The sequence below is a fragment of the Indicator indicator genome, chromosome 19, assembly GCF_027791375.1.
Source record: "Indicator indicator isolate 239-I01 chromosome 19, UM_Iind_1.1, whole genome shotgun sequence".
NCBI lineage: Eukaryota > Metazoa > Chordata > Aves > Piciformes > Indicatoridae > Indicator > Indicator indicator.
In genome coordinates this window covers 13,938,433-13,965,009 of record NC_072028.1, presented here as the reverse complement: position 1 = coordinate 13,965,009, position 26,577 = coordinate 13,938,433, and the positions used below count along the sequence as shown (strand labels likewise).

Genomic DNA, 26,577 nt, shown 5'->3' with positions numbered 1-26,577 from the left:
AAGATGCAGAAGGAATCTCAGTTTTATTAAGCACAACACATGTAGCACAAATCTGAGCAAACTGAGATAGCTGCATCGTGAAAGAACGGAGCCTACAATAAAATTATTCAAAAATCGACCCAACTTTCATTTACACACACGTATTTTACCTGAAGGTGACCATATTCCTTATGGGAGAGGACCTCATCTCCAGTGTGTGCACTGAATACAGAATGAAGACATGCAGATGGTTTGGGGTCTTGCTTAAATTGCTGAACCTAAAGGTGAATTCCAGGCAAAACAGAAAATCCAAGTCAATAATTTCACTATATAATTTCACTATATAACGCAGATATTTGAAATTTCTTGACAGGACCAGGATATGAAACTTACAACGAACCTGTTTCATACATACTTAAAGTGTAGATACACTTAAATAACACAAATATTCAACCCATCTCTGTAATCTCTCTGTCTCTGTCTCCTTACTCATTTTGGGTTGCTGCCCTTCTGAATTTATATAATTAGGCTGAAAAATACTGGAAAGTGGCTGCTAAAGAAGCCAAGCAAAATAATCAAAACAATCACCTAGGTAAGGAGAACTACTGCAAATCCAATAACCAAGTTTATAATGCAAAGAAAACTCTCCAGTCTCAGCAAAAGGAAATTTTACATCTTTCCATTTAAGCACTAAAAAGATATAACTCCCCCTCCCTCCAGTTACTAATGGTCTAATGTCTAAACAGGATAAATAATTGCAAAGGCAACCCAAGCATGCTCTGTAGTTTGCTTCACAAAATGCTCGTCCCTTATACCCTAAAGCAATGCTGCGACCTCACAATAACAAAGCAGCTGTTCTTAGCTGGGTCATGCAAAAATACTTCATCCCGCTTTTGAATTGTATCTATATTTAGAAGTTAGTTTTCACAGTTTAATTAATCCCTTAGAACTGAGTGCTTGCATCCATGCTACAGTGTTTACCTTATCAGCCTGACGCATGTAGCAGTAGAGAATTCCTCTCATACACTTTATAGCAGAATGCTCCAGTTCATGAGTCCTTCCCTTGTCATCATCAATACGCCTGGGTAAGAGAGATAATTCAAACAAATTGGAAAAGCACTGTTGGGGGAAGCACACATTTGTGCTTCAGAATATCAAGTATTTAACTAAGACTGTTGTATATTCATGTCTGCATTCACATGAAGATACTGTACTCTTCTGCATGGCTAGGGTAGCAGGTTGGAAACAAGGAATACTAAGTCTCAGAAAGCAATTTCCACAGTTATTTGTCCTAAAGGAGAGGAAATTATAAATAAAATATTATGGGAGGTAACTCCAGCACAGTTTATCCTACATACTAGCTCATACTACACTGTACAAACTCCTAGACTTTTTATTGAGATTTTGAAACACATACCATCTGTTCTCTATTTTTGATAAAGCTTCATCTTCAAAACATTCCTGGGCAACTGTATAACACAAAGTACTGAACACAGCAGAGACATGATATTTGAAGTTATTCACCTGTAAGCAAGGGCTAATGCCCAGGCACATGCAGCACAGTAAAGGTTATCGTGTACTTTTGCCTTTTGGTTATCTCCATATGTCTTTGTAGGAAACAGACCTGTAGTTGGGCTTTGATGAAGCAGCAATGTCGCCTTCACTGGAAAAAGTAAAAAGGCAAACCCCAATATTAACAACACTTAGGCTTTTTCAATTTCTACAAAGATTTTCAGGAATAAATCAAGATGAGCCGCATAAAACTGAAAAGAAAGAACAGTAAGGTGAATGACACAATTTTTTATTATATTGGATTTTCAGTCCAATTAGACTTTTTTAATACCAATCAGTATTCAGAACTATTTATATAGCTGTGTTGTAGTACAACCCACTCCACACAGCATCTCTAGAACACAAATCAGTAATTTCCCTTTTAAGAAAACCAAAAAGAGGGGCGTGGGGAGAGGGCAAACCGACCCCTCCAATAATTTAAATAGCCAAACTCTCCAGAACTCTACATTCATAAAAACCAAACTTTTAACTTAGACCAGATGATTGTGTCAATATTTTTAAAACCGGAAAGGAAGGAGAACGGGTGACTATAATTATTTCACTCAGTACTTTGACACACAAACAGAACAAGGCATGAATTAGAAAAAAGTACTATACATTAATTCTGTCTGTGCTTTAATATTTCTCTTTTTGTGAATTGTTTTTGTAAAATAACAATGTGCTACAAGATTAAACCTGGGCTTAATATCCTTGAACATGACCCTACTATCTAACAATAACTTGTCCATTATAAGACAAGAAAGCAATTTTTTCTATAGTGTTATCAAGCATCAATTTAAAGAAGCCTCTTTATTGCCTATGTATTAGAAATTAAGTATCTCAAGTGAAAATTACAGAGTTTTATGGCCTTTTGTGTTACATTCTTCAGTGACTTAATACATTATATGAACTTTGATAAAACATTAGCTGAAAAAGTCACTGTAGCTTATTCCAAAATGCAGAATAATGTCAATAGTGAATTTTTACTGAGGCAGCCAATGGCTTGCAAAATAAGCACCCAACACATAAACAGCAAGCACCAAGACAGACTTGTTGCTGCCAAGCACTACAAGTAAATTGAATGGCCATCACCTCAGTGAGAAAGATGAAAGCAAGGCATTTACAAAAAGCAACACCTCTATGGATAGACCAGGCACAACTCACCTCAAAAAGCCATTTGAATGAAGGAAGTCTCATGCCATATTTTTAGAGTGACAGAAAAAAATGTGCACTATTCCATATCCTTCCCTGACTAAAATTTTAAACAGGCAATTGCACAGCCATTAATTACTTAGAATACAGGCAAGATTTCATTAGGGAGCACTAAGAATTTCTACAGGTATATTAATGGTAAAAGGAAGACTAGGGAAGGCATGGGCCCCCTCAGAAAGAAAACAGGTGAAATGGTCACAAGTGACCTGAAAAAGGCTGAGGTTCTCAACGACTTCTTTACCTCAGCCTTCACTGCAAGTGCCTCCAGCCACACTCCTGGAGTCATGGAAGATAATGGCAGGGACCAGGAGAAAGAACTGCCCATCAGAAGTGAAGATCAGGTTCGTGATCACCTGAAAGTATTCAAGTCCATGGGACCCGACAGGATACACCCACGGGTACTGAGAGTACTGACAGGTGAGGTTGCTAAACCCCTCTTTATTATATTCAAAAAGTCAGGGCAGTCTGGGGAAGTCCCCACAGACTGGAAAAGGGGAAACATTACTCCCATTTTCAAAAAGGGTAAGAAGGAAGAACCAGGGAACTACAGGCCAGTCAGTCTCACCTCTGTGCCTGGTAAGATCATGGAGCAGATTCTCCTGGAGGCACTACTGAGACAGAAGAATAGTGAAGAGGTGATTGGGTACAGGCAGCATGGGTTTACCAAGGGCAAATCCTGCCTGACAAACCTGGTGGCCTTCTATGACCAGGTCACAACATTAATAGATGAGGGGCGAGCAACTGATGTCATTTACCTGAGCCTGAGCAAAGCCTTCCACACTATCCTGTACCACATCCTGGTCTCCAAACTGGTGACACATGGGTTTGATGGGTGGACCACTAGATGGATAAAGAACTGGCTTGATGGCCACACCCAAAGAGTGGCTGTCAATGGCTCCATGTCCCAGTGGAGGCCACTGACAAGCGGAGTCCCTCAGGGCTCAGTCCTGGGACCAGTCTTGTTCAACATCTTTGTTGGTGACATGGACAGGGGCATTGAGTGCACCCTCAGCAAGTCTGCTGATGACACCAAGCTGTGGGGTGCAGCAGACATGCTGGAGGGAAGGGATCCATCCAGAGGGACCTTGACAGGCTGGAGAGGTGGGCACAAGCCAACCTCATGAGGTTCAACAAGACCAAGTGCAGGGTCCTGCATCTGGGTCAAGGCAATCCCAAGCACAAACACAGGCCGGGCAGTGACTGGCTAGAAAGCAGCCCTGAGGAGAGGGACTTGGGGGTGCTGGTGGACAAGAAGCTCAACATGAGCTGTCAATGTGCACTTGCAGCCCAGAAAGCCAACCAGAGCCTGGGCTGCATCAAGAGAAGTGTGGCCAGCAGGTCGAGGGAGGTGATTCTCCCTCTCTACTCAGCTCTGGTGAGACCCCACCTGGAGTACTGTGTCCAGTTATGGAGCCCCTATTACAAGAGGAATATGGACATGCTGGAAGGTGTCCAGAGAAGGGCCACCAGGATGATCAGAGGGCTGGAGCACCTCTCCTATGAGGACAGACTGAAAGAGTTGGTGCTGTTCAGTCTGGAGAAAAGAAGGCTCTGAGGTGACCTTCCTGTGGCTTTTCAATATCTGAAGGGGACCTACAAGAAAGCTGGGAAGGGACTTTTTAGGCTATCAGGTAGTGATAGGATTGGGGGAATGGAATAAAGCTGGAAGTGGGGAGATTCAGACTGGACATAAGGAAGAAGTTCTTCACCATGAGAATGGTGAGAGCCTGAAATGGGTTGCCCAGGGAGGTGGTTGAGGCCCCATCCCTGGAGGTGTTTAAGGCCAGGGTGGATGAGGCTCTGGCCAGCCTGATGTAGTGTGAGGTGTCCCTGCCCATGGCACAGGGGTTGGAAGTAGATGATCCTTGTGGTCCCTTCCAACCCTGACTGATTCTATGATTATAAAAATTAAAATAAACCACTGCTTCTTTAACATGTATGGCTTTCGTTTAAGATGGTCTCATATTGAAAAAAAAATCACCAAAGTTGGCATAAATATACATTACAGCACCATTCATTAGAAAAAAATGACTTCTTACTGTTCACCTGACAAATAGCTTTCTTGTAATACTTAGAACTTTCTTTTTAACATTTATATGTTTCCTCAGCTGTACCTGGCTAATGAAGATACCACTTTATCCAAAATAATTCTAACTTCAGTCTTATGAGTAGACTGCACTTCCAATGTGTATTTTCATTTTTCAGCAAGAAGTGTAATTCAGTCCCACACTCTTTGTGCCTTTAAACTCCCAGCAGAAATTTACGAAACCATCCTCAAGTAGCAATACCAAAGCAATGACATTTAACATGTAAATACCAATTCTGATTCATATCTAAGTCAGTTCAAACACCAAAATCTGTCATCAGATTATTTTTACCCCTCTCCATCCAAGACCTTCAGGTGTAACTCAAGAATATCTTCAACCATTTAACAAATACAAAAGATAATTTTGAACGCTATTTATGGCTCATGATTTTTCCAGCAATGTATGAAAAATCCAAATACATGCATTACATTATCTCAGGAATCTTATGAGAAATTCAATTACAAAGCTCTTCACCTCTCAGAGTAAAAATCCTTATTAAAGACTGTAGGTATTATTTTAAACCAAAACTAATTAATGTCATAAGCATAACTGTAAATATAACCATAACTGTAAATATTGTAGTAATCTTTCATTTTACTTACCAATTCTGTAATAATGATCTAATTTCTCCCATAGACTTTCCCCCTCTGGTTTTAGAAGGTTAATACTTTTAAGTGGCTCATAAATTGAACCTAAAAAAAAAAACAATGAAGAGAAAAAGCAAAATCAAGATCTGAATTAATTTCAAAAAACACTGCAAATTTTTTAATGTTACATAAAAACACCAGTTATCAAATTTCAATTTAATAAAAATAAAGTTGCAATTTCTATAATCTCCAAGAATAAATTTCTCTACATGTTTTTATACAGTAGCTGTCCACACAAATAAGACCTCCATCTGGATGTCTATCGCATCAGAGATGCTCAGCTACAGCAAATGCTACATAAATGTATAGTTTAATTATTGAAGACAGCCTATTAAAATGTTAAGAATTTTCTAGGAACATTTTTTTAGAAGTTAAGTATTCTACACATCTTCAGGAATTCTGTCTGTAGAAAAACAGAAGAGGAATGATAGCAGTCCAAATTTAACTTCTACTACTACTACTTCCCTATTTGCCTTCTAAAATCATGAATCTTGAAGAAGAGGGTTGGCTTGTTCTCACATAAGACCTAAGCTTAAACACCTTACTCAACAGATACAGCCCCCAAATTAGCTACGTTCCAGAGAAATATGTTATGAAACCCACAGCTTTCCTTCCCAGCGTCCTACGTATCGACTGCTTCCCTACTTGTAGCTGAAAAGTCCATTTTCCTGATGGCTGAAATAAGGTATCAGAAAGACATGATTTCTTTAAAATTATTAGGATGAACCAGCTTCTAATTTAAGAGTAACATACTGTTCCCCTTCCATAAATCCTTTTGGCTTTATTCAGTGTTCTGGATGGTGAGATCTCCCACAGAGCCATTTGCTAACAGGAAGAATGAGAATTTCCCCTTTCCTGACTGCACACCGTCCTCCTGAAAAGCTCTGAGAAATGAGATGCCATGGAAGCCCTGCCGGCCAAGCCACTCTGGCAGCATGCAGCAGAGTGCTCCTATTCAAGCTGCCTCTTCTGCACTCCCAGCACATCTCTGAACATTAGACAGGAGACTGTCCATATACAGGACTCTCATCCAAACAAAATCAGTGTGTATAACACTGACAGAAGCTTTAGTAACCAAATCCTTTGGTGGGGAGACTGAAAAATGCTTCTTGCCCCTGAAGAACTCAAACTTCACCCCCCACACTTTGGCTTTGCATTCACTGCAGTTAAAAAAAACCCACTCCTTCTTGAGCAGATTGCTGTGGGTCTGCTGTGCGTGGATTTTGTGGTGACTTTTACCAATACATCTGAGCTTCCCCTAAAAGCTTTCCCTTACTTACTGGGAGAGGTTAAGTTGCAAACAAGAGTGTGTGGGGAAAGGGCCTGAGAGTGAAGCAGAGAGTTCAATTTATTCAAGCTGCCTAAAAAAAACAAAGCTAAAAGAAATGACGTTCTGTAATGGAAAAGAAAGCTTGTAATATATCACAGCTTTTGTACCCTCTGTTTAAAAAAAATCAACATTCTGAACCAATTTAAATCAAAATTTCAAACCAAGTTTATTGTTTTACTTCTTTTAAAGGGAAACAGACAAGTCAACGGTTTCTAAAATAAATTGTTCTACTTTATATACTTACCAGACAATTTGTGACCCTCTGTGGCTGACAGAGAAACAAAGTAAAGTTATCATGAACAAAAAGACAGTCTTACACTTCAGAGCATTCAAAGATTTCACCTTTGTGCAGAAAGATGAGTCAACAGAATAAAAAGCAATGACAATGTCCAAGCACCACCATTTGTGTAAATTCTTTCAAATGATTGAAACTTTACTAGCAGAATGAAAACAGACAGAATAGACTGTTGATAAAATTAAAAGGTGAAATGAATGCAAACTGAAAAAAAATGACAAAAAGTAATGTTTTATGTCTTAAAGCATTCATTAAAATGACTCCAACTACAAGTAAGAGAATTTGTTTCAAGAAACAACCAAAATCAATGTTTTCCACACACTCTTCATTAATTCCTTATTAGCATCTATATAATTTCTGTTTTGCTTGGGTGTCTACAGCATTTTGCTGGACAAATCCTGTGGTAAATTGTATTTCATTAGCATCACAATCTAAACAAAACCAAGAAACAGAGAAGACAATCATGAAGCTAGCTGTTCCTTCTGTGTGGTTTAGTAATGAGACCAGAACCCAGTGGAAACTATTTTTAGGCTAGCTAAAAAAAGCCATAGTCTTTTCCAGAATCTATTTAATAGCTGATTTCAGCAAGACAAAAACCTGCCACACACACAAAAAACCCCCCCATAACCCAAAAACTAATCAAACAAGTCTTCAAACTGAAAAATAAAAAAATGACAGTAGCAAGATTGCAACACTTAAAGGATGATATATGCAAATAGCACCCTTGAGTTCTTAGTTTCTATGTTAACATTCAGAAGAAACAGAATGAGGATATTAATTCCAAGTACTATTTTTCATAAATAGCCCCATTCCATTGTAACCATACAGCATGTGATTTTATGCAAATAAGTAGATATGCTAGGAACATTTAAAAAATAATAATACTTTGTTGAGTTACTATTTCTTCAGCTGTATAGAGGTGTAACAACCTTATACAAAAATTGCAGTATGCCCATCATTTCCTTACCTCAAAAAGATTGCCACAAGTCAGTGACTATTTCAAAATCACTAAAAAAACCACACAGATGGGAAATCAAGGTGTTGCTTCCTGCACTAATATATATTTGATGTCTGATAAGCAAACACTCAAGAATCTTTATCCCAAGTTAAATTAATTCCTATTTATCTTCAGATACACTATATCCATATTTTGAATTAAAATTAATCCCCCTTCATTTCCTATCACTTGCAGGTTTTAGAGTAACATGATTTCACCATTCTTCAGGTTGGAGAATTACTAAGAAGGACAGTAATTTCCTTTCAAAGTATACAAGAAGAATAAAAAAATCTGCCACAGCCCGGTACCTGATAACAGAGGCAACAATTACTAGTGTAGAACCCAAGTAACAGACAAGATAATTCTGACTTAGTTAAGACATGGAAAATATGAAAATGCTATCCAGTAGATGAAACTGAAATGTACAACTATTTCAGGAAAAAGCTACAATTTCATTACCTTTTATAGGTGGAATACAAAACTGTAGAAAATTAAGCTAAGTTCTCTGAGGTGAGCTATTAGCAGTATAAATACTTATGTACATACAACCTCCAGAGGCTGAGAATATTATATCATCCTGACATTAAAGTACCTTCCTATCCACTTCATTTTTATTCCAGTTAGACTTGAGATTAATTGCTCTTCATGGAAAAGCTATGAACTGCCTAGATATTTAGATTAAAAAGCTATGGTCAACACTTTGAAACCATGCTCCCATACTGAAGCTTTGAACACCCACACATCCTTGAGGATGGCAGCCATTACAGATATTGAAGTGCACATAAGAATGGAATTCTGTACCTGCCTGGAAAAAGATTAGCATATTTCCATAAGGATCAATTATTCAAATTTTTCAAAGTATAGAATGAAAAAACCAAGCAAGCAAACATAAAACTCTACATTTTAATCACAAACAAATAGAAAGCAATACGACAAGAATTTTATTTCCAACATTTCACATCTGAAGAAGAAAATGTTCACTTGCATAATTAAGTCAACATGGACAGAATAAAAAAACCACAATCTAGAAGAACAGATTTGTTTCTATATCTGATGAGAACAAAAACTGTCCACAGTCTGCTGATGCAACAGTAGTTATGGATGTAATCCAGCAATCAAGACATGAACAAGTTCTGGATTTCAGGTCACAGTAAATTTCATTACCCAGTATTAGTATGAGCAATAACATCGTGACATTACTGAAGGCACTGGGACCAAAGAGGATTTAATTTCTTCACACAGCAAAGTTTATGAAATGATATTATATGAGTCAATCATATCCTCCCAACATCCCGTTTCCTTTCTCTTGAGAATTCTCCTACAACCCCTCCTGAGCTCAGACTTAATAAAACACTGGAAATAAACACCATTTGATACAAAATAGTTAATTCCAACAGTTGTCTGACATGAAATATGTCATCTTCTAAATCCAAACCCTTGTAGCTAAGCAAGGTAATATTAGAAAACAGTTTTCAGAAGCACGTCCGCTAGAAGAAAAATTCACTTCTCACATGTAAATATCTGAAGTGATTCTATGAACCTAATGGGTACCAACTGTGATGTTGCTGGTGGGGATTTTCAATCACTACTTACAGGAGGAAACCATGATCACATTGCTGAACCTAATTTAAGCATTAGCCTGGAATAGATTATCTCCTAAGATCCCTTCCAAACTGAACTGCTCTACAATTTAATAAAATATGGTAATGAAAACCCAGAGGAAGGGCTGGAGGAAGAATCAAAAAAAAGGTGTTAAGGAGAAACGGATATGCTATAGGTAAGGCAGACTCAGCTATGGCAAGAGACATCTGAAATCCCCTTACCTGGTTACTCTCACTATCACTTGTACTGCTGCTCTGTTTCAACACAGACAAAACAGATCAGCTAGCTTAATGTATGGACATATCTGTTTCTGTCAAACTCTTTTGAAAATATATTGAGCTAATTCAGTAGCAGTCTCGATAACTTCATAAATACCAGCTTCTGTTGTAATTTAAAGAGAGTTTTATTTTGCTTCCTCTTAATTTCCAGAAGTCGACCTTTGGAACAATGACTGACTTACTGGAAATTTTACTTCTAATCTGTAAACCAGACACATTGGGTTCTTTAATTCTAAACACCATTCTTAGTGTACCTGTCATGTGACTCATCTTAAAAGAGCAATTCCAGTTCAGAGACTGTTACGCTGAGAGACTTCCAAGAACACAAAACACAAGCGAATCAGGAAGATCTGAACAGCAGATTTCAATCTAAGTGGATTCAATTTTCAGAAATCTTCACTGAAAGAGCTTACATTTTAAGCTCTACTGTACAGAGCTAAAGAACTGCTAGGACAAAATACTGCATGAACACAAAACACAATTATTTTTTTGTTAAATATCCACAAACAGAAACAAAACACAGAACTGCACACTTACCAAATTTAAAAAAAGCATGCGCAGAGGAGGATCTGTCATCATCCAAACTGGCCATTTCAAATTGGTGCAGCTAATCACAAACGTCTCAGGCTAAGCTACAGTAATTTTCAAAACTGTTTAGTACATGTTAAAGACAATCAGCATTCAATTAAGTGAAAGCAACGTTAGTGGAGTTATTAACATGACAGAGCACACAGCACAAAGGGTAGTAAAGTTTCATTAAATTTTGTTTCCCTCTTCTACCATAAAAATTGGTTTTACTTTGCTTTTACTTCCATAAAATTTATCAAAGTAGAATGACACAGTCTACACAAAGCCGTTTGTATTCAACAGGAAGTCTGCTACTAACATCGAAAGGTGCTGAATAAAAATATATTTGATTCATTTCAAGATTAAATAAAAATACTGTTTTACTAGTGCAAATAAAAGCGTTAAGTAATAGCAAACATGGGGAACTAGATTTTGCTTATGCACAACACTGCTTTTATACCAAGTGGGATTTACAGAAGGATGTTTCTTGCAGTTGTATTTATTGCTGATTGTACCGAACATCTCAATTACTTGAAGTAGAACATCTTCTAGTTTGGAAAGTAAAATAAAAAAAATACTATTTGTAACAATGATGACATTTTTCTCCCCAGATCTTTAAAGAAATTTATGTTTTTTAATGTAAAATTTCAAAGGCTGCAATCCAACCAACTACTGCATATTTTTTATAATCTTCTCCAAATGAGTAATTACCATGGCAGCAACAAATGAAACAGTATTCTATTGCTCAAGGAAGGGAAAAAAAATCTCAGTAAGATTTGGGTTTACTGGCAAAAGTGTAATTCATAATTTAATATACATAAACATGAAGATATGGATTACTTCCTACAGCATAGGGTCTCAAATGCTACTTTGCTGTCAGCTAGAAAACAGGAACCACTTGTGCATTGTATGCATGTCTATACTCCATACTTACTAGATCTTATTCCAAGCATCATCATACTAAAACCCCACCAAAACAAACAGTATTGGTTGTAAACTGAGATTCTTGAACACAGACCTCAGCCAACTCAGAACAGTTTCAGCCACTTTCAGTGACTGTACCAACCATGCCTCTACAAATAGGGAAAAAAATTAAATATAATTACAATCTGTCATTGTCACAAAAGACACTTTCTTACACATTTAACAAAAAAAGTAGAAGGCAGCAGCAGTTAAAAAACCCTTAAGCATTTAAAATCATCTTCTGTAGTAACAGGGCCTGAACCTGCATAGGAATCCCTAAGTTCACATGCTGCCTTGGGACCCATGATTCTCATTCTCCAAACATGCAGGATTTCTCTTGTAGAGCTTTATGGCTACATTTGTAAATAAATTTCAGGTAACAGTACTATAAAATCAGAACTGGTCACAAAGTAACAACTCACTTTTTGGACTTGTCAAAGTAATACTAAACATCAGTCATTACCACAAGAGAACCAATAACATATACAAATAAGGAAAGAATGATTTTCACAAGCACGTATGATATATAAATAAACACCACAGGGATCACTTGGAAAACTATTTCCATTAGAATATTAACAATTAAAGGCCTAGTAAGACTGGGGTGGAAGTTTTTGTTTTGTTGGGGTTTTTTGGGTTTAGTTTTGTTTAATTAAAAATTGGGGGTTTGAACTCTGGGAATTAAAGACAAGTTGGTAGTCATCACCCTTTCATTCAGACCCAAATGTAGAATCATAGAATGGTCTGAGTTGGAAGGGACCTCCAAAGGTCATCTAGTCCAACCAGTAAATGGGCATCCTCAACTAGATCAGGTTGCCCAGATCTATGTAGCTGCCACACAGTCCAAGTTCAGAACTAGAAATTCTTACATTTAAAAAACCCAATCTGCATCCAAGGAAAATCTGACAAGAGTTGGTACTTTCCTACAACTGCTTTAAAAATTTCATCTGACAGCGTTGAAAAACTGCAAAAACACTACCCGCATACTACCTTTACAACCCTGTGGTAAATCACCTGAAACTTTCTTGCCAAGGACACCCATGGTAGCGTCCCGCACCAGCAAAACCCCACAAGACTACCCTTCATAGCCACCAACAGAAGTTCAAAGCCCCTGAGAAGAGGTCCCGGCTGATACTCCCCCCTCGCAGCGAGACCGTGGGGAGTGTCCCCACCCCCCTCCCACCCCACGCGCGGCGGCGACAGGTGCTTGGCGGGGCGGGAGCGGCCGGGCCGCGCCGCAGCGGAGCCGGTGGCGAGTAACACCCGTTGCTGAGGAGTGGAGAAATGAAAACCACTAGGACGACGCCAGACAAGAGCCGAGGGAGAGTGGCAAATAAAAGGAAAAGACAGCGGAAATGGGGTGGTTAGTGAACAAGAGAAAAGGCGCTGGCGAGGAAGCCCTTTTCGAGCAAGCCAATAGGTCAGACCTGAACGTTTAGAGCGAGCTCGCAGCTCCAGCATTCTCCAGCTCACATCAGCCATATGGCCCGGCGCGGGAGCTGTTGCTGCTGCTGCCATCCCGATGAAGACCCGTCGCTCCCGGTACTCCGCTCTGACCACAACAACTGTCCTACCTCACCGGCTCCGCAGCAAACGAGCCGGACAGCAATCTTAACCTCGTTACTAGTGCTAGCCGTAAAGAGACGCAAGCAGGCCGTCACGTCGTTGTCGCAAAGTCGCAGGGTCAGTTCCGGAAGCAAGCCGGTTGTTATGCCGGGCACACCCCTGCGCTGCCGTAAGTGATGCGGACGGAGGTGGCTATAGTGGGGAGTTGGGCCTTGCTATTGTAGGATGGCGAGCTGCCGTTGCTGGCTTGGGCTCTGCTTGCTGCTCGCCCTGGTGGGGCACGGTGGAGCTCTGCAGAACGTCACGGCTCAGCTGTTCGGGGCGGAGGCTTACGGGACCTTAGCAGCCTTTGGTGACTTCAATTCAGACAAGCAGACGGACCTGTTTGTGCTTCGAGGCGGTGAGTGCGCCGGGAGCGGGGCCGCCAGTATTACCGGCGTCGGTCTGGGGGAGGACAGAAGCGCAGACGGTTTGATGCTGTCGCAGGGGCTTTTGAGGATTCTTTGTGCCGATACTGAGAGTGCCTGTCGCTGATGCATGGTCTTGGTTCCGTTTGAAGGCTTGCCAGGTACCAGGACAGCTACAAATGGCCGCGGCGCGTCCCGGTGTGACACCTGCGGGGGCTCTGAGGTGCCATTCTGCTCGGAGGCCCCTTTTGGAGTGTGCTCTTAGAGAGGCACCGGTCGGTTGTTTTGTCAGCTGCTTTCGCAGCTCTTCGTGGGTAGGGAAAGCGTTTCCTGGTGGGACTTCCCTGCGAGGAGCAGCGAGTGGGACTCAGTGATCCTTATGGGGTCTTCCACTTGAGATACCCGCAGATTCCGTAAATGCTGGTGGCTGTGCTTCGCTGGCTTCTAATGCTGCGGGCCTGCACCACCACCAATACAGTTCTTTTCAGAACTGAAATTGGCAGTTGCTTTGTTGCTGAGGTATTTGTGTATAGAAAAAGATATTTTCAACTTGCACTAAAATACGGCTTTGTAGAGGGCAACAAATACTTTTCCTCAAAGGTGGATTTGTGATTGTGCAGTAATCAAAGTCTCTGTCCTACGGAGTGAATGGTCACAAATTGGTTTTTTGCTCCTGCTTTCACAGTATTTTGTGAAGAGGTTATATTGTACAGGATCCTATTTTGAATGCTGTGTTCAAGTGGAAGGCTAGATAAATTTGTTCCACTCAGCTGTCTGTCACCTGTCATGAGTTTTTCTTTAGGCTTCAGACATGGGGGGACTCCAAATCAGTTTATTATCAGCCTCATTTGCAGATGTTAATCTTGGATTATTTTACTACACGCAAGGTAATAAATTTATTCTCAAAGTCACCATTTTTGTTCTTTCATTCTCAGAAATGTTTCTATCCGTAGCTTCAGTAAAGCAGGAGTGAGTTTCCCATCTAGTTGAGGTATTTAAATTCATGGCTTCTAGAAAAGCTCCACTGGCTCATCTAGTGAAAATAGGCACTGGAAGATTAAATTTAAAATTAATGTCAGTGATAAGTTTATTTTTTATTGCCTTATCTTTTAGATAAACGCATATAACAGTAAAAGTAATGGTAAGTTTTAGAAACAAGATTCATGGTTGTTTCTTTGCTTCTGCACAGCAGCTCTTGCTGTAGCTTTCCTTTTTGATACTTCTAATCAGTCTGAAGTAAACCACTTAAACCCATTATTTTTCATAATTTAAGTCTTGACAAAAGGTAGCTTGAAGCATTTACAGAATACATTCAAAACAGAACTTGATAGCCACTTCTAAACAGTAGAATTCAATGTAATAGAATAAATTATGTCAATTTTAAACAGTGTTGAAGAAGTGATCATTGGAGATAATACTGGACTTTGAGGAACAGTGATCTGATAAAGAAGCACAGTCCCACCAATCCTGATCCTTATGAAGGAAATGGGGATGATATCTTGGATTACTGTTGCTATTCTGATCTTGAATTACTTCAGTTTCAAAAGAGCAGTGTTCCATATGCTCAGACACGTGAAAGAAAAATTGGTTTGTACTTGGAACTTTGTATGAGAGGGTAATTTAGCCAAAAGTAAGAGATAATGTAGATCTAGAAGTATCTGGTTGCAGGAACAATTCAAAATCACCCACTAGCCCCCCTTTTGTTGTGTTTGGGTTTTTTTTTTTCAGTTTCGCAAACTGAAAAGATCTGAACAAATGGAACTATGCCTTCACTTATTCATTTTGTAATATGTGCACAAAACAGGGATAAGTGGGCAAGCTCATGCTGTCTGTTCAACCTACCACCTTCTGCTTGTATTTGGTGCCTCTTCTAATAGTACAGGACAGTGAGTGATCAATCTCCTATTGATGTTCTGCATCTCGTTTCGAAAACTTCTGTGCTGTCCTCATGTTCAGACTGAAGACCTCTGTCAATGTAACTGTTTGGAAACTGTTTCTCTTTTCACACCCTCCAATGTACTTTTTTTTGTTTCTTCTGTATTCTTTGTGAGATGACATCACAAAAACTGCAAACAACATCTAGGATTTGTGCTATGGATTGATGTAGTGGCATAGTTATTTTGTTTTCTGTTCGTCTAATAATTTCCAGTAGTCAGGTTTTTCAACTGTTGATGAGCATTGAGCTGAAGTTGTCATAAATCTATTTTTAGTGACTGTAAAATCTTGTTTCTGAGTGGTGTAATTTACTTGGAACTTGATATGTGTAAAAACATATTTGCTGCTTCATTGTCACTTCACCACATAGATGGTGAAAAGGCAGGTGAAAGTCTGTAGTGTGAAATGGAAATCACATGTTTTAGCAGTCAACCCACAGCTTTATTATCAAAAGCTTAATCAGCCAGCAGGTTTTGTCACTTTGCTGTGTGCCAACTTTTTCAATCTTGTGAAAGTGTAGTGCATCTCAGACTTTATTAGCTTGCCATATGGGGCTATACTAGTTGCCTCTATCCATTTTGAAAGGGTTTGTTTTCATTTATTCATTTGTTAGCATATTCTGTTTGGCAAGTAAGTTTATGGCAGTTGTATTTTTTTTTTCATGGCCAGGAAGTTTGTGTACTGCTATTTCACACCTGTGAACTTTATCTCAGAATGATGTTCTTGAAATATATTCTGGTAGCTATGTAGTTAATTATTCCCCCATGCATGTCTTGGGGCCAAACAAGCCAGAGTCAGACCCCCATGGTGTCTGAAAGTCAGTCTCACATTGCAGTTATCTGACAACTTTTTGTTCCCACAAGCTCAACTTTGGAGCTGTACAATTACCTTTATTCCGGTAGCCTAGTTCTTGCAGTTTTGGATGCTATAAGTGAGTTTCTTGGAGAATATAGGAAACAAACATCATGGTGAGCTATGAACTATTTTACTTGCAGAAGAGTGTGTATTTGGGTTTCCTAAATGAAAATCTATTTAATAACTCAGGGCTTTTTTGTTTGTTTTGTTTTTTATCTTTCTTGACTTTCAGTTATTTGTGCAACGTGAGATATGGGCTTTTACTTAGATCTCCCTGAAACAATTTAATTATAGTGGCTTGTATCATTGCCTCTAAATGAGGAAATGCTGCAGGGAACCAGGCTGCTTCAGTGAGTTCCACTTAAGTGATTCTGTCAGCCAAAGTGGGAAATCAGTTTTGGATCCTGCTATGTCAGAGACACTATTAAAAGAATTAGTTTTAGTTATCTTGTAAGCTTTAATTATGTGTATGGAACTGATACCTACTACTTTTCTACATGTAATGTTTCTTAACCTGTTACAGTTTAAGTGATAGCAGAGAAGAAGGTGTAGCACTAAGGACCAAAGAAGATTCTTGCTATCATTCAATAGTAATATTGAAGCAGTGCACCTTTTTGATCCCTTTTGAATGAGGAGGAAGTAGTTGTATGGGAAGTTTTTCAAAGTTTTTGCTACAGTAGCTATTGTGGCATAGCTTTTTAAATACTAGTTGTGTGTAAACCATTTACAATCCTCCTCTGTTACTCATCATCTTATTTAATTTTGCAGGAAATGAGTTGGTTATCTTTTTGGCTGACCAAAAGGAACCCTACTTTAAGCCCCGTGTTAAGTTACCGATGAAGTAAGTATTGAAATTCAATGGTGAAACAATGGAAGTGGATGTTTTTCTTGGAAGTGCATCTCTGCTCTGATTGGGAACATGACTAGAATTGCCTGCGCTGTTATCTGTTTGATTTTGTTGTTCAGCTGGCCCTTAGAGCTCCAGTTTTTTGACCAGTTTCCTGGTTTATTTACTGATACATTTTTGGTTTGATTTTTTTTTTTTGGGTTTTGTGGGTCAGATGGCAGAAATTGTGGAGATGAGTTTTGTTACTCATATTGTAAACTAATAGGTATGACTTCCCCCTTGTATGGAATTTCTGTGCTTTGGGTTTTTGTCCTCTAATTAGTATTATTAAAAATTCTGATCTTTTGTTATACTTTTGCAGTTGACTTGTTTTTTCAGGACTTTATTTCTGAATAAAGTAAGCTATCATTCCATATCACTGGTTAGATCTTTTTGGCAGGTAGTAGTAGTCTCTGTCCCGAGACATGTTTTCAGGGAAGATTCTTTTAGTTACTGTTATTTTTGTGTAGGGATCTGTTCCTTTTGAAAATTTAAATGTGACTTAAAAAAAAAAATATCTATTTTTAATAAATGTAAAACAATATGCATGCTTATATACATATATGTCTAGTTTTAACCATGATAGTACAGGATATATTATTGCTTATGAATAATGCTTATTAATAGTATTCTGTCTATCAGAAGTTAAATTGCTGTTACAGCTCAGCTTCACCTTCGATAGTGATATATATTTATTTTTCCTTATTCACTTCTGTCTTGGAAGGAGCTAATTTGTTTAGTGCTTCAGAAGCTACTTGCTTTTAATTCTTAACAGAATGATCCATGTCTGTGTGTATGAATCAAGAGTCTTTGAGTAGACAACCAAGTTAAAAAACAAAACAAAAGAACAAACAAAAAAACCCCAAAACCACACACACACAAAAAACCCACCGACCAACCCAACAGAAAACCCCAAACAAAACAGAACAAACAATGTAGGGAGGAGTGGAAAGGTGTGGCAGAAGATACTGTTTTTACAAAGATATGGCTAATCTGCCTGACTCCTGCTGCTTAAACTGCTTCTGTGGTTTGTGTCTGTGCTTTCTGTCTTGATCTGGGGATGCAAGCAAAAGATCCTGCTTTCTGCAACACGTTTTTGAGGACTGGTTTTGCAACAAGTGAAGAGATTTAAGGAAGTCTAGATAGTGTTAGTAAAATGGATATGGCTGAAGAATGCCTGTTAGCTGAAGGTTAGAGGTTAAAATGTTTTCCTTCCTTTTATTGGGCCAAAGTAATAATAATTGAGATTAAAAGGCAAGCCTTTGAACATAGAAATACTTTCAATTTTCATACACGTTTATTTGTGTGTGGTTTTTTTGCTTGTTTTTAATTCTAGATCTCTTGGTGTTACCATAACCAGTGTAGTTCCTGGGGATTATGATGGTGATTCACAAATGGATGTCCTTCTGACTACCCGGGCTCAAAATTATGGCAGAGATGAACTTTCAGTGTTTATTTTCTGGGGGCACAACCAAACGTTAGGTGAGTTACTAAGATTGCTTGTGGAAACTGGAAAGAAGAGAAGCAGTATGGAGAAAAGGGAATGATCTGGCATGATTAAGAATGTTTTTTGTGGTGACAAAACATTAAGCATAGATCTTACGCCCGGTGTTAAATTTTTAGACTGTTTTCAACCCAAATATTTCAGGCTTCTTGTGTCCATCTGATGGCAGTGATACACAAAAATAGGCTTCACTATGATCTATTTAAACTAATTTGCTAAAGAGTAGTGGAGAGAAAAGAAGCTTCAGCAAATATTCAGGAAGCCATTTAGTTGTTTATGCTCAATGGAGGCTGGTTTTTATTTTTTTATCATAAAGTTGATGGCTGCAAATTAATAGAAGTATAATTATGTGTGAGTAAGAAGTGTAAATATCATAACATTGGTGACTGAATCAAATTAATATTTTCTGTTTTCAGATATTAACCATAAAACTATGTTAAATAAGACTTTTCATGATGAGCCTCTAGTAATGGAGTAAGTATGACCTACTTTTTAGAAAACAACATTTATAATGGTGGCTAAGAGCAATTTAAACACTTTAACACTAAAATTTGAAGCACATACTATTTATCTTTTAATAATAGGCTGGCTTCTGTAATGTCAACTGATCTATCAAAAGATGATGAAACACATCACTTATCTTTACAAATTTTATATGTTGTGTCATCCTGGCAATAGCAACTAAACAAGCTTTTCATGTTTTTGTTTCACTACTGTTTTGTGCAGAAGAAGAGGCATTCTTTTTTTTTGGTCGATTTTGCAAAGCAAAACCTTGCTGGCTTATCAGACTGAGTAATGACTCTCTTACAGTGCACTTGCCTCTGTGAAATGCTGAACAAAAAGAAAGCGGGGGGGGTGTGTGTGTGAAATATACCTGAAAAATCAAATGCAAAGTAAAATAGGTAAATACTGAAAGCACTGTATTACTACCAGCAGCTCAAAGAGCCAAAATTCAGATGAGATAACACAGTTGAGAAGTCTGCATTGCTTTGTGGGAAAATGCTAACAAAATATTGAAGAACACTTGATTTCAACTCCTGCAATGACTAAAGTGGTGATGAAATGGCTTTTCTATTTTCAGCTTTAATGGAGACTTAATTCCTGACGTTTTTGGTGTCACAAGTGATTCAAGTAAGCCACAGATATTGATAGGCGGGTAAGCTAAGGGTTTGTTTATTAGCATGAATTTCAAGAACTTACTCATTGTGCATCTCCTTTTTGTTGTTACTAAAAAAACTATGACTCACATTTAACTGGAACTGTGCAAACATGAATCTTCTCCCGTTTCCAAGTGTATCTTCAAATATTCTATGATGTTCTGTGTGTAACTTTTGAGTGTTATTTTGTAGGGGAAATAATTGTTTTACAAGGCAAGTAGACATTCCATGATAGCTGAGAAAACAAAAACTGTTATTTGACGTGACAAATAGAACAGTTATACTCTCCTTTGTGTAGTACACTTAGATATTTATTATTATAATCTGTACTGTGGAATTTGGTGCTCTACAAAAATACAAACCGATTTTTTTAAGTAGCATCTGTAGAATTTAAGTTGCATTTAGTCTAATAGATGAAGTGACAGGTTGATGACATGAGAAGTACTGGATCTTAGAGGGGATAGCAAAAGGAAAACGTGCAAGAGTTCGGGGTAAAAAAAAACCCAAAACAAATCATCTGGCATCTATCCACGAAATTAGTTGTAATGGAAAGGTTAGACAAATGGAAAAGTTCAGGAATTGCAAAGTGTAGGGCGGTACATGTTAATGAGAGTATTAGGTATGCTTGTTGCAGGAAGAGATTGATAAACAGACATAAGACACGTGTCTTTAAGTAGCGATGTAAGTGTGCATGCAAGTGATGCTCTCTATCTTACATTGGATAACATGCCAAAGAATTCTAACTCTGTTCAAAAGACTAAGTTATTTGTTAAAAACACTACTGGAACCTAGAGAAGGACATTTCACATTCTATTCAGTTTTCTTGATACAGATTTTGAGGTTTGTAATCTAATAAAGAAAAATAAAGCTTGGTCTTTCGAGAGCTATTAGGATTGTCTGTTCAGGGACATAAATTGGTGTGACTCTGAGTGAAAGGTTCGTTGTTGAACAGGATAACCCCTTTAAAAACAAACAAACAACCCCCCCCCCCAAACAACCAACCAAACAAAAAGCCCACCACCAAACAGCTAAAATTAAGTGTCTGAGTATCTTTCCTGGTGACTTTTGCCAAACTGAATTTAGTCCACATTCAAGCTTTGACTTTTGTGAAGAACTACTTCATTGAGAGTATTGTGTTTGGGCATTCCTTGAAAACAGAAGCAGCCTCAAAATAAGGGTATTTCAGTTAGAACTCTCTCTGATTTAAAGGTTTTTTTCTCTCCTCTGAGCACAAAAGAAAACAAATAATTTGGGGGATGCAAATTGGATTATAAATGTCAAAATAAGTACATACTCAGTTTTGTGATGATCTGAAAACCACTCTTTTGACTTTTTTCTTTGAGATATTTTTCTCTTGTCTGATAATGAATCATTTCCAATGAATAATTGGAGAAATTAGGAACTGGGCTTCTGTTTTCTTTGAGATGTTTTGCAGCTTTTACATAGAACTTGATAGGACTATAGGAGTGTCTTGAATATTATTTAGTAACATTATCATAGTAATCTGCAGCTCTGTGTGTTTCAGGAGAAGTCCAGGTGTTGATATCACAGCTGTTTTAGGTTTGCATACAATTCAAGTTTATTTTAAAAGAAACAGTGTGTTAGGAAGTATTTGCATTTCTATATGGTTTTCTTTGTTTCTATTGTTTCAAAAGAGGTTTGCTACCCCTAGAGGAATCAATGAGATGATTACTTTGTCTCTATGGCAACAGTACATCAGCTTTCTATTGTGCATCTATCTACATGGCCCTTAAGAAATGTTTAAATAAGGCTTCCCCACACACACACACACCCACACCCACACACACCCACCCATCAGTGAGTTTAACAAGTCTACACCTGTTACTCTTAACTGGCTGTTTTACTTTCCTCAGGGATCATTCAGAAGTTGTGTAGGATAAATTACATTTAAACGTGTAAAGAAAAACTATACCCTTCTTGACAGTATGTTTTTGGTCGTTAATCTCAACTTGAATTTTATCACCATTACTTGTATTTAAATTGATCAATTGATTTCAAGTTGACAGGTGTGTTTCTGAACACCTTGCAGTCATTATATATTGAAAAATTACGATAATTTTTCTTGAAAAAATCCTTTCAGTAGCGTTAGGATGGAAATAAACTTTCTCATTGCATCTCAAAATAATATCAAGTGCTGTAGGTAACAGCATAAGCAATGCCTTGTACATGGAAAACATCTTTATGCCATCTGCTTTAGAAAAGCTCTTATTTTAAATGTAAAGTGCCTTTAAAACTTACACTACAGCTGTATAACTTTCTTGGCTATCTTCAAAAGTGAAAGCATAGTAAAAGCTATAGAAAATGCTTTATAAATAATAAAATATCACCTGCTTGAAAAATTACATAATTAACCTGTAGTGTATCATAATGAGAGTTTAATTCTTGTGTTAATTTCTTTCTTCTGTTTTTAAGTGATGGAAAATTACAAGTCCTTTTACATGCAGCAAGCATGAGCTGCTTTAACAGCATGTGATTATGTACCCCTTTGGTCATCTTTATTAATCCTAAAGTAGATTGCAGAAGTACTGACAGTAAAGCTGCATGAGAAAATCAGCAAGGACAGTGATCAGCGCCTCAAGATTTACAGCTGAAGTCTAGGCATTAAATTTTACTTTGTGGGTAGTGATACCTTTCTGTGTGCAGAAATGTTGCTTTAGGAAGTTAATAATATCTGACTTAAGGCCCAGTGCTGTAAATCATCCTTCACAGAACCTTTCAAACAGTTGCTCTAGTTTCTTAGTATATTGTAAGCCAAGTAGTAATTTTAGCTAAGCATTAGGAGAACATGTTTTCTATTTAATTTTATTGAAAGCTTAACTACTTTTTTTTTTTTAGGAGTTGTATTCTGATTAACAATCCTGAGCATTGATGAAATGTACTGCTTTTTATTCTTGTCTGTAGGAACTTATCATGGCATGCTGCATTGGATACTCAGAGTAAAATGTATATACCACACTCTCACGCATTTATAGATTTGAATAATGACTTCACTGCTGGTAAGTCATAAAAGTGCTAAGTACCTTCCTAAAAATATTTATCACTAAGTATACAATCTAATGTATTCCAATTTCCTTCTAATATTCTAGAAAATTACATTGGTGGTGGCAAAATGTTGGTTCTGGAATGCTGGTATTCAGTAATAATGATTTTGCTCCTTATGTTTATCTTTTTTCATTTTAAATTGTTTCAATATCTACTGTTTGAAAATTCTGAGTTATAAAATAGCTACCAAAATGAATACCCTAATAACTAATGAAGTATTGCTTTCTGTTCTTCATGGTGCTATATATACTGTAGTATTCAGTTTGCAAATGAATCTGAAGTAGGGCTGCATTTTTTTCGTCTTGAGTCTGAAAATGGTTTCCTGCTTCATTCAGAAGAATTTTTCAAAGCCGGACTTAAGTTTTATTTCCTGAAGGTTTTGATGAGACTTCATTCTGTTTTGTTGCAGTTAATTCTATCACTGATTGAGAGAGCATATGAGACATTATTCTTATATTAGTGTATGAATGATCCTATAATCTATTTGTCATTCAGTGCTCACAAATGATTACTGGAGGCAACTTTTCTTAAAATAGATAAACTGTATTCGTTGTTTGGTGGCTCTGATTTGTTTGGGTAGGGTTTGGGTGAAATACGCAGTGCAAATTAGGTATTGATTACCATGATGGATCTATTTATCACTTACTGGTCATATCTCCAAGCATGTTTACATACTGTGCTAAACTTAGTTTCTTCACACACTAAATGAATTCTGAATCACTTTATTTTCTGCTAGATGTGCCATGTACATCGATTCATATATAGCAGTTTTGGAAAAAGACCTTATTTTCTTTCCTGTTTACTACCATGGGAATGAGAGAGGAAAGAGTCCATAAATTTAATTAAAATGCTTGTAAATATTGGGGATTAAGTTAATTGCTTTAGCACATAGTCATACTTTAGTATTCAGTTTTGGCACTTCACTGCATAAAGCTGTCAAGCGAAAATTCCAACTGGAAAATGAAATATACAGTTGCTTACCATAATCAGTGTCATGTAGTAACTAATTATAACACACTTAATTCTATAAATCCATTGGAATTTTGTTATAGTGGCATGGGAAGCATAGATGTGCATTCCAGGTAGCATTTTAAGAAGAATAGATTGATCTATGTAAGGAACTTAAGACTTCCTGCTTTTGCCTACCTGTGAGCTTAGATTTCAATCACAGACTGATACGTTTTTTTTGCCAGAGTACACAAAAGCTTTTGTGACAGCTAATGGCCTAAAAAATGTCCAAAGAGCCAGGATCTTTGTGTGGGAAGTGCTGGGATGTGGCAGTTTAGGCTGGGTGCCCCCCTGCCACTGCTGCATGAGATACACCTCTGGTGTCCTGGGTGCCCACCCACAGAGGTGGACACAGGAAACAATGTATTTCTACCCATAAATCCTGCACCCTATAAGGCCATCTGCAAAGTCATTCTTTTCCTCTTTCTTCCCTCTCTGCTCCCACGGGAGATGTCCTCTCTTATCGGGTAATGCCGGGGGAGTATCCTCAAGGCCTCTTAGGCCTGTCTAGGCCTAATGCCAGGAGGAGAATGGAGGGGGGGGCAGTCTCAGACCTGGCCAGCCTGAGACTTGCCTAGCAGTGGGAGGGGGAAGAAAGAGCCCTGGGGGGTTTGGGTTTACCCTCAGGTGGGAAGAAGGGAAGGATTGGGAAGCCTCTGGGAATTCTGTGAGGGGTTCTGTACGCTTTGGGATACTCTTTGTCACTATGCTTTGTGGTTTGTAGTTCTCTGTAGCTTCACCAATTGCTCTTTCCATTTAAACTTTCCATCACTCTCCAATCCGTTCGTGTGAGTCTCATTCTTTTGTCCCTTTCGGGGCAAGAGACGATCTGTCTGGCCCCAAACCAGCACATGGGAACTGTTAGATTCTATCTGTATTTGTATGTCAAGATGTGAACAGAAGCTTCAATGAAGCACTCCCCATAGAAAAATCCAGACTTGCGTTTTCTTGTAACGGCAAGGCTGCTTCACCTCCAGCTGAAATGTGTTACATTACAGCAGCCTGAGAAATACTCAAAGGAAAAGAGTTGATTCTGAGAAGAAAACTGGAGAAAATATTACCAGAGATTTTTTTTTTTCTTCTAAGATGGGAGTGGTATACCATTTTGGTTTTTTTCTGTCGCAATGAGAATTGGACCAGCTGTCAACAAGACATGTTGCTGAGAAATATTGAATACACTGATAACATACTATTTCATGACTGGCATGTTATTCCAAGATTGCCTGCTGCCAGAATGAATAGTCACCAATTGCCTGGTCCTGCCTACAGCTTTAGGGCAGCTTCCTCACAAGCTCTAGTAACTGCTCACAGAACGGGCTAGTGGGAAGTACAGTTCATTTTCAGTTGAGTTACTGAGCTGATCCAGCTTGCCATGCAGCTTCAGGATTGCCAGAGACAACGTAAGGAGAGAATGCTGATTCTTCTTTGTAATGGCAGCAGTTGTAGCCTGCCTTTAACCAAGCATGAAGTCTCATTGTGTTCTCACTATGTCTCCTTTAATTTGTGTAGTCTATACAGAGTTGGTCAAGTGACTTGTAGAAATAGTCATAAAAGCAGCAGCAGCTGATGTAAATTTGGAAAAAAGAAGCAAACAAAAAACCCAACCTGCATGTAACTGTCTATGCAGTACTGATAGGTAGGCTTTGCAGGAGACAGCTAAATGCTTCTCCAGTTTCGCTCTGGTTCTTGTTAGCATTAACTGGGGCAGCACAGCCTTAACACACCACCAAAGAGAGGAGTTCAGTTCCTATTGCTACTTCTCAAGGGAGTCACTGGAGTCTGTTACATACTGGCTGGTACAGGCAGAGCTAGTGAAGAGGATGAGGTTCTTGTAACTCAGTTTTCACTCACGCTACCATTCTTGAGTTGGAATGAAACCTCACTAAGAATAGGTCGTGATATTCATTAAAGTCATATGGATTAGAGAAGCAGGGGTACAGTCTTGTATGCTGCAATTCTATTGTCACAAAAACTTAATCATGATATTTGATGTTGCTGTGGTAATTTTTCACTGGAAAATTCAGAGTATTTACTCATGGGCAATATGAAGATAAAGGTGTGCCTAAAACGGTTGTCCTGATTTTTGTTTTAAAAATAAAAACCCCAAACATCCAGAATATGCCAACTTTACATGTTGTCTTTTTGGGGGTTTGTTTGTGGTTTTTTTTGTTTGTTTTGGGGGTTTGGGGTGTTTTGGTTGTTGGTGGGGGTTTTTTTGTTGGTTGGTTTTAATTTTTTTTTTTTTTTGGGGGGGGTGGGGTGGGTATAGTAAGTTTTCTCCCCTAATATTGCGCAGTGTTTTGAGGCTCTTTGTATTCTTTAATGGATGCAGCCAATTCTGTGATTTTCAGCTGGGCTATTTTTGGCAATTCTGTCATTATAAACAGCTTAGGAGATTTAAAGTGTGCTTGACATAAAGGAAAAAAATCTTCTCTGTGCAGAATCTTTTTGCTAGTTTATTGCCTAACCCTTTTTCAACCTGCTGATATTAAACCCTCAAAACAGAGCTTTTAATTGGCATGCTTCTGCTCTGGGTAAAATGAAGTTGAATTGTTATGATTTCATTATAGGAGAACATGTTCCTAACGATGTTTTTAATCGCTAACAGTGCTTCATGAAAGGCTAACTGTGTATGGATTTTATAATCCAAAAATCCGCTAAGCAGAGCAAAGATAATACTAATCTTTC

At 38.1% G+C, this 26,577-nt stretch overlaps 2 protein-coding genes across 2 annotated transcripts in view; one reads left to right on the top strand and one right to left on the bottom strand.

Moving 5' to 3' along the window:
- PHKB (phosphorylase kinase regulatory subunit beta) overlaps positions 1 to 12,960 on the bottom strand; it is a 66,757-nt gene extending 53,797 nt beyond the window's left edge. The window contains exons 1-7 of the mRNA XM_054389533.1: positions 12,936 to 12,960; positions 10,516 to 10,610; positions 7,051 to 7,068; positions 5,432 to 5,521; positions 1,504 to 1,642; positions 961 to 1,060; positions 150 to 257 (exon numbers count right to left, since the gene is read on the bottom strand). Of these exons, the coding sequence (XP_054245508.1) occupies positions 150 to 257; positions 961 to 1,060; positions 1,504 to 1,642; positions 5,432 to 5,521; positions 7,051 to 7,068; positions 10,516 to 10,570 (510 nt within the window). The 5' untranslated portion in view covers positions 10,571 to 10,610; positions 12,936 to 12,960. The remainder of the gene's footprint in view (positions 1 to 149; positions 258 to 960; positions 1,061 to 1,503; positions 1,643 to 5,431; positions 5,522 to 7,050; positions 7,069 to 10,515; positions 10,611 to 12,935) is intronic.
- A 5,556-nt stretch (positions 12,961 to 18,516) lies between these two features.
- The window catches only part of ITFG1 (integrin alpha FG-GAP repeat containing 1), a 68,276-nt gene continuing 60,215 nt past the window's right edge, over positions 18,517 to 26,577 (top strand). Inside the window, exons 1-4 of the mRNA XM_054389670.1 lie at positions 18,517 to 18,639; positions 19,078 to 19,135; positions 19,743 to 19,817; positions 22,741 to 22,835. Coding sequence (XP_054245645.1) covers positions 18,552 to 18,639; positions 19,078 to 19,135; positions 19,743 to 19,817; positions 22,741 to 22,835 — 316 coding nt within the window. The 5' untranslated portion in view covers positions 18,517 to 18,551. The remainder of the gene's footprint in view (positions 18,640 to 19,077; positions 19,136 to 19,742; positions 19,818 to 22,740; positions 22,836 to 26,577) is intronic.